The 7708-nt window shown below is 54.6% G+C and overlaps 1 protein-coding gene across 1 annotated transcript; it reads left to right on the top strand.

Annotated features, from left to right (window-relative positions):
* Positions 1–356: 356 nt before the first annotated feature.
* LOC130534164 (GRIN2-like protein) lies at positions 357–2918 on the top strand. The gene is made up of 2 exons (XM_057048132.1): positions 357–639; positions 1149–2918. The coding sequence occupies exon 2, from the start codon at positions 1292–1294 to the stop codon at positions 2240–2242; it is 951 nt and encodes a 316-aa protein (XP_056904112.1). The 5' UTR covers positions 357–639; positions 1149–1291; the 3' UTR covers positions 2243–2918.
* The last annotated feature ends 4790 nt before the right edge of the window (positions 2919–7708 follow it).

Genomic DNA, 7708 nt, shown 5'->3' on the forward strand with positions numbered 1-7708 from the left:
CTCCTCTCTCCTCCCCCCATCCTCTCCTACCTCTCCTCTCCTCTCCTCTCCTCTCCTCCTCTGCCTCTCCTCTCCTTCCTCTCTTCCTCTCCCTCCCTCCCCTCCCCTCCCCCCTCTCCTCTCCTCTCCTCGTCCTCCTTCCCTCCTCTCCTCTCGCCGGTCTCAACCTCTCCTCCCCTTCTCCTCTCTCCTCCCCCCCTCACTCTCCTCCTCTCCTTCTCCCTCTCCTGCTCTTTTCCTCCCTCTTTTTGCCTAGGCAACATTATGGGATGTGTGCTGTGCGTGGCATGTTCACCAGGACGTGCTCAGCGTGGGCAGCTCTGTCGTCAGCGGCGGCCCTTTGAGTGTTGCAGTTTCCATAGCAACAGGGATAGGCTGTGTGTGTGTGTGTGTGCGTGTGCGTGTGTGTGTGAGAGCAGGAGTGAGCGTGAAGCTCAGCTTCTGTCGCTCCAGCTCATCTGAGAGACGGCGCTGGAGGATTATCAGCGCTCCTCCATGTTGGCACAGCTGGAGAGGAGGAGGAGGAGGCGGAGCCAAAGATGAGCAGAGGTCACCTGACGAAGGAGCGCTCCAGCGTCCGGCGGCGGCCATAAATCCAGCCTGGTCTGAGCCGACGGGAGAAGCTTCGCTGTGGTGAGGGTACGTGATGCTACACGCTTGCTGCTAGCGAACGAGCTGCTAACGAGCGTCAGCTGCTCCTCGCTCACAAACGTGGACGTCTGGGTCTCACCTGCACTTATCTGCCACAATATCATGTGATCCAGTTAAGACTTCAAAGGCTGCTGCTGCCGGGTCATCAAAGCCAACCTGTTGCTCCGATCCGTGATGATTGGAAATGGCTGCGAGCCCAGATGTTGCTCCAGCCTCCTGGGTCCTCGTGCTAGCGCCTCGGCCCAGAGCGTCCGCAGGAAGGATCCGGCAGATCGGACCGGATCCTCTTGATCATGTGGCCCGAGGAGGAAATGACGTGTTTGGCTGAGACCAGAGCGGCTTAGACCTGGGGGCAGCCCCCCCACCTGGGGGCAGCCCCCCCCCCCACCTGGGGGGGAAGGGGGCGTGGTTCACCTCCTGGTTTGGGGGGGTAGGAGGACCCTGGTGTGTGGTCGGTTGTCCCAGCTGACTCCTTTGTTGGTGTCTGTGTTCCTCAGGTGTGTCCGCCTCCTGGGACCTGATCCGGGCTCCTGGACGTCTGTGGCTCAACACCTGTGGCGGCAGAAGCCCGAGACCATGACCAGCTCCTCGGACCTCCAGCTGCCTCCTGGGTGGAGGTGAGGGGCAGAGCAGAGCGACGATGCAGGCCGACGCCGACGCCCCTGCACCCACGGCCACACACGGTGACGCCTGTGGCCCCCGCCCACAGGTGGCCCCGCCCACAGCTGCAGCTGGTTCCACCTGCGTCCAGAACTGCATCCAGATCCCAGATGATGCCGTCATGCTGAGCTGGAGGCAGCTCCAGTGGCCTCAACACTGCAACATGAACGCCGATGGTGGAGGAGCCCAGCGGCCTCCAGCCAGGTGTTTCTGCATCTCCTCCCCCAGGATGGAGGCCGGGGACAGGCAGGACGTCCTCCCCCCTTCCTGGGACAGGACCTCCTGCTGTGAGGGCCGCCTGCATCACCTGGAGGACGCGTTTGCCGCCTGCTGCCAGGCTCAGGTGGTCCCAGCCTTGTGGAGCTGTGGTGCTCAGCAGACCTCCATCCCAGCCCCAGGCCTCCACCAGCTCAGCGTTCCCCGGCTCAGCTCGTCCATCAGCGAGTCCGGACTGGATGCTAAACACCTGCTGCCCTGCTGCCCCCCGGGCTCCTCCTGGACCAAGGCCCGGCCACAGCAGGACGTGGGAACCATGACGGTCCACAAGGAGCTGAGAGACGTTGGCGTCCAGGTGGGCTCAGGGGTCACTGCTCACGTCTTCCCGCAGATCTGCCTGGCGGAGACGAGCCAGGCTCCAAAACCGACCCGTGCTAGCGGAGAGAACCCGGCTCCCAAGTCTCCGGTGAAGGAGGTGAAGTGGGACGCTGAAGGCATGACGTGGGAGGTGTACGGGGCCTCCGTGGACCCGGAGGAGCTGGGCTTGGCCATCCAGAAGCACCTGGAGCTGCAGATCAAAGAGACCGCGAGCCTGGCGGCCAAGAGGTCTCTTCAGAATCCCAGAGCTTCCCGAGGGACCAGGAGGAGCAGCAGGGTGAGCGGCCTCCTCCGGAGCGCCACCTGCTGTGTTCGGAGCCCCTCTGCTGTGGAGTAACGGAGGACCTGACTGACGGACGGGACCGGATCACTGTGGCCCGCGGCCCTCCGGCCAGGTGGTCAGAACTGCCCCCCAGGGTCCCCCATCGCCCACACAGGTGGACCACAGCCTGCCTGCCTGCCTGTGGCTCCTTATCCTGCATCAGGTGACATCAGCTGTCACTTCTAACGTCCGCTATGAATCTATCATCCATGAGATCCAGAACCAGGAGAAGACGGAGCAGCTGGGTTCTGCTGAGCTCAGGCTGGACTGTGACCTGGGCTCAGTGACCCCGATGACCTCGGACCCAGCTTCACACCTGTGGGGGCTCAGGTCGAACCTCTGAACACTGATGTTCTGCAGAACCGGTCCAAGGTGCTGCTCCTGCTCCACCCTTCCTCTCCTCAGGTGGCTGAGGGCCCCTCTCCCGATGTGGGGCTCCTCCTGACCCAGGTTCTGGCAGCTTCTGGCCCCTCTGACAGTGTAAATGTGTGTTTTGATGGTTTCTCCCGAAGGTCCTCGTGGTCTGTGTTGGCGTGCTCCTGTCATTGTTGTCCCCACCAGGCGGAAACCGTGCGCCAGGCCTGATGTTTGATCTGTATCTGTGACTTCTTTGATGTCCTTTCATTTCTGTCACACCTCAACAACCTGGAGGTGCACCAGCTGACTGGTATTAAAGCAGATGTTGTCACCACTGTTGTCGGTTCTGGACTCTTTGTCCTCTGGACACACTGAATGGGCCTAGCTGGGTTGGTGGAGTACGACGATGGTGGTTCAGGATGTGGCGGGGGTCGTCTCCAGGTTCTGCTGGAGCCACTCGGGATCAAAGGTCCCTCTGGAGGCAGCAGGAAGAGGAGGGAGTCGGAACATCTGGAACATCCCTTCAAACAGCTGACGCCGGCTCCCTGTCTCGTGATCCACTGGGTTCATGAACGTCGGTTTAAATTGGACCGTCCCGTTGATGTTCTGAGTGAAGGGGACCGACGGGGGAACCCGATGGGACGGAGCGGTGGGCCTCTCGGTACCGAAGGTGGTGTCGCTACGTCGAGATGGGACAAAAGTCTTTGACTCTCCACTGTGGATTTTACGGTAGGAATGTGTTGTTATGCTGTTATTGCAGTGTTATTACCCACTGCGGCCACACGGGGGCACCAAAGGCTCAGCAGTGATTCATGACCACCAGGTTTGAGCTCTTGGACCAGCACAAATCCTGGTTCATTGCACATTTCTGGCCCAAGTAACGGGACAGAACCGGCTGGACTCTGCTCAGAAAAGAGCCCAACCCACCTGCACCCCTGAATGAGGGGCCAGCTCAGCCAGGGTACCTCGGTGGTGTTCTGAAGGTGTCCCCCTGCTACCAGAACACCTGTGTTTGTCCACTTCAGGGCTTGAACCCAGACCCCTCTGGTCCTGAGCCCCCTAAAGCCCCCCGGGGGCTTTGGTTCTGTTAGGCACTAGAAACCACTGGGTTTCATTGCTCCTCTCCAGGCTCCAACAGCACCGCTCCCTTGTGTCCGCTGGGCCTGGATCAGAACCTGAGGTCTGTTCTGAGAGGGTGAGGCTGGGTTCAGCACCCTAGACGTGGTGAGAGAGCAACAAAACCCAGCGTTGGCGGGTCGGAACCGGCGTGTTCAGAGGAACGGCTGTGTTCTGGGGCATGTTCACCGGGTCACGGACACAAAGACACAGTTCCGTTAGCTTTGTGCTAAAGCGGCTCCCAGAAACTGGAAAAACACGCCATCAGGGACCAGCGAGTGTCCTGGTCCAGAGCCAGTGAGCAGGTCCCAGAGGATCTTCACCCACCTGCATCAGACGCTGTTTCGAGACCCATCTGAGCACCAACGGCCTTTTCTCTCCCTCTGCTGATACGGAGAGGTTGTTCTCACCGTTACCGCCAGGGGGCGTCGTTGGGATGCGAACATCGTCACCAAAACGGGCCGCAGCAGGTGACGAGAGCCGACGACCGTCCTTATACAACATAAAGTCGTCATTTCCTACAGTCAGCCAGGGTTCTGGGGTGGCCGAGAGGTTCTCCTCCCAAGGGTTCTGGAGATGATCCACAACTGATAACACGTTGCTACACAACCAGCCGGAGACGCTGCGGCACTAATGAGTCGGGACGTTCGCCTTCACAACAACGGCCTCCTCCAGCAGATGGAAATGAGCTCTTCATGGGGAGGGTTCAAGAACGGCTCGTTGTGTTATTGTGGCGCATAATCGTCACATTTGTAAGCATTAAGCAGAGCTTTCAATGGCAGCATTCATCTGGAGCTAGCATGAAAGCTCAAGGCTCCACGGCGCCTCCGCTCCACCGCAGCTCCCTTCGATTAGACGTCTAAAAGGCTTCGCTACAAAGTGCCAGAGATCACAAAGAGTCAAATTATAGCGGCGCTGCATTAGACGTAATCATGTCTCCACAGGCCCCAGCACTGAAATGGATGTTTGCAGTAAAATAATCGCTGTCAAAGCAGCGCGCACGTGACCAGTCATGTGATCAGGTCTTTATGTCACCTCACTGTTGCTCACGTTGACGGAGCAGCGGCACCAAACAGCAGGGAAGTCACCCATTATCCTGTTGGAGGTGGTGGGTTTGAATCCCACTCCCCTGGCTCTCCTCATACTGTAGTTTAATCAGGAGGTGGTGGGTTTGAATCCCGCTCCCCTGGCTCTCCTCATACTGTAGTTTAATCAGGAGGTGGTGGGTTTGAATCCCACTCCCCTGGCTCTAATCATACTGTAGTTTAATCAGGAGGTGGTGGGTTTGAATCCCGCTCCCCTGGCTCTCCTCATACTGTAGTTTAAGCAGGAGGTGGTGGGTTTGAATCCCACTCCCCTGGCTCTAATCATACTGTAGTTTAATCAGGAGGTGGTGGGTTTGAATCCGCTCCCCTGCCTCTACTCATACTGTAGTTTAATCAGGAGGTGGTGGGTTTGAATCCCACTCCCCTGGCTCTAATCATACTGTAGTTTAATCAGGAGGTGGTGGGTTTGAATCCCGCTCCCCTGCCTCTCCTCATACTGTACTTTAATCAGGAGGTGGTGGGTTTGAATCCCACTCCCCTGGCTCTAATCATACTGTAGTTTAATCAGGAGTGGTGGGTTTGAATCCTGCTGCCCTGCCTCTCCTCATACTGTAGTTTAATCAGGAGGTGGTTGGTTTGAATCCTGCTGCCCTGGCTCTCCTCATACTGTAGTTTAATCAGGAGGTGGTGGGTTTGAATCCTGCTCCCCTGCCTCTCCTCATACTGTAGTTTAAGCAGGAGGTGGTGGGTTTGAAACCCGCTCTCCTGGCTCTAATCATACTGTAGTTTAATCAGGAGGTGGTGGGTTTGAATCCTGCTCCCGTGGCTCTACTCATACTGTAGTTTAATCAGGAGGTGGTGGTTTGAATCCTGTTGCCCTGTCTCTACTCATACTGTAGTTTAATCAGGAGGTGGTTGGTTTGAATTCTGCTGCCCTGCCTCTACTCATACTGTAGTTTAATCAGGAGGTTGTTGTTTTTAATCCCACTCCCGTGGCTCTACTCATACTGTAGTTTAATCAGGAGGTTGTTGTTTTGAATCCCGCTCCCCTGGCTCTCCTCATACTGTAGTTTAAGCAGGAGGTTGTTGGTTTGAATCCTGCTGCCCTGCCTCTACTCATACTGTAGTTTAATCAGGAGGTGGTTGGTTTGAATCCTACTCACTGGCTCTACTCATACTGTAGTTTAATCAGGAGGTGGTTGGTTTGAATCCTGCTCCCGTGGCTCTACTCATACTGTAGTTTAATCAGGAGGTTGTTGGTTTGAATCCCACTCACTGGCTCTACTCATACTGTAGTTTAATCAGGAGGTGGTTGGTTTGAATCCTGCTCCCGTGGCTCTACTCATACTGTAGTTTAATCAGGAGGTGTTGGTTTGAATCCTGCTGCCCTGTCTCTACTCATACTGTAGTTTAATCAGGAGGTTGTTGGTTTGAATCCTGCTGCCCTGTCTCTACTCATACTGTAGTATAATCAGTAGGTTGTTGGTTTGAATCCTGCTGCCCTGCCTCTACTCATACTGTAGTTTAATCAGGAGGTTGTTGGTTTGAATCCTGCTGCCCTGCCTCTACTCATACTGTAGTTTAATCAGGAGGTTGTTGGTTTGAATCCCACTCCCATGGCTCTACTCATACTGTAGTTTAATCAGGAGGTTGTTGGTTTGAATCCCGCTGCCCTGGCTCTACTCATACTGTAGTTTAATCAGGAGGTTGTTGGTTTGAACCCCACTCCCGTGGCTCTACTCATACTGTAGTTTAATCAGGAGGTTGTTGGTTTGAATCCCACTCCTGTGGCTCTACTCATACTGTAGTTTAATCAGGAGGTGGTGGGTTTGAATCCTGCTGCCCTGCCTCTACTCATACTGTAGTTTAATCAGGAGGTTGTTGGTTTGAACCCCACTCCCGTGCCTCTACTCATACTGTAGTTTAATCAGGAGGTTGTTGGTTTGAATCCCACTCCCGTGGCTCTACTCATACTGTAGTTTAAACAGGTTTGAACACACTTCTCTTTAGCTTTAGCTTTTTCATATTTACAGCAGTTCAGGACCTAAGGGGTCTCTGTAGCTTTCAATATTTCTAATACGAGAACATTTGTAGTTTTTTGAACTACTGACAACTACGTGGTAGTTGATCATATTCAGAAGTGCTGACAGCGGCTGGTCCGTCTGTCCTGATCATGGACCAGCGCAGCATCTCTGCCTACGTTAGCATGTGCTAATGCTGCCTCCATTTAAAGAAAACATACCTAGAATGATCAAATGTTAGCCTGGATAAATCATTTGATCTAAGGATACTTTTTACTTTTTATATATGTTTTAATACTTTTTATTTAAATGAAATTAAATTGAGTGATTGATCAACCATCGAATGTCAGGAATTCTTCTTCTGAAATCTGTTGACGGCTGAAATTTAGGAAGTAAAAAGTGACACTTTTGTCTTTGTGTGAGATGTTTCCCAGCCGGAGCTCTGAACTGAGCTTGGGAAATCCCAGTTCCCTCCAGTGGCTCCCACTGGAGACGCTGGGTCTGCTCACACAAAGTCTTCGTCCCTGAGACACTTAGTGAACAAAGTTAGTCCAACAAGCCGTCCTTAAAGCCACACGAAGGCGGCTGCCAGGCAGCCACACTCACAGAATTGTTTTTTAATGGTCCAATTAGATAATTGCCATCTTTCACTCCCTTTCCTCTCTATTTCCCATAAAGGCATGAATAGCACTCAGGGAGGGGGGCAACTTGAAGAGCGCTTGTGGTCAGCTAAGGTGACAAGAAGGGCAGGAGAATGCCCCTTGCACCGGGCCACAGGGCTGAATTGAATCATTGTGGCCTAATCAATGGTCTTATTGGATTACTGGCCACTGCTGTGTTCAGAGATATTGTTGCACTGACAATGAAAATAGAGTTGTGGGTGGGTGGGTGGGTGGCGGGTGTGGGGGCCTGCAAGGCAAGTAGTGGAGAGAGGTAGGGGA

This window comes from Takifugu flavidus, chromosome 11 (assembly GCF_003711565.1).
Source record: "Takifugu flavidus isolate HTHZ2018 chromosome 11, ASM371156v2, whole genome shotgun sequence".
Classification (NCBI taxonomy): domain Eukaryota; kingdom Metazoa; phylum Chordata; class Actinopteri; order Tetraodontiformes; family Tetraodontidae; genus Takifugu; species Takifugu flavidus.

What these genes read in the sequence shown, in the direction of transcription:
- LOC130534164 (XM_057048132.1), top strand. Translation starts at nt 1,292, where the DNA reads ATGCAGGCCGACGCCGACGCCCCTGCACCCACGGCCACACACGGTGAC.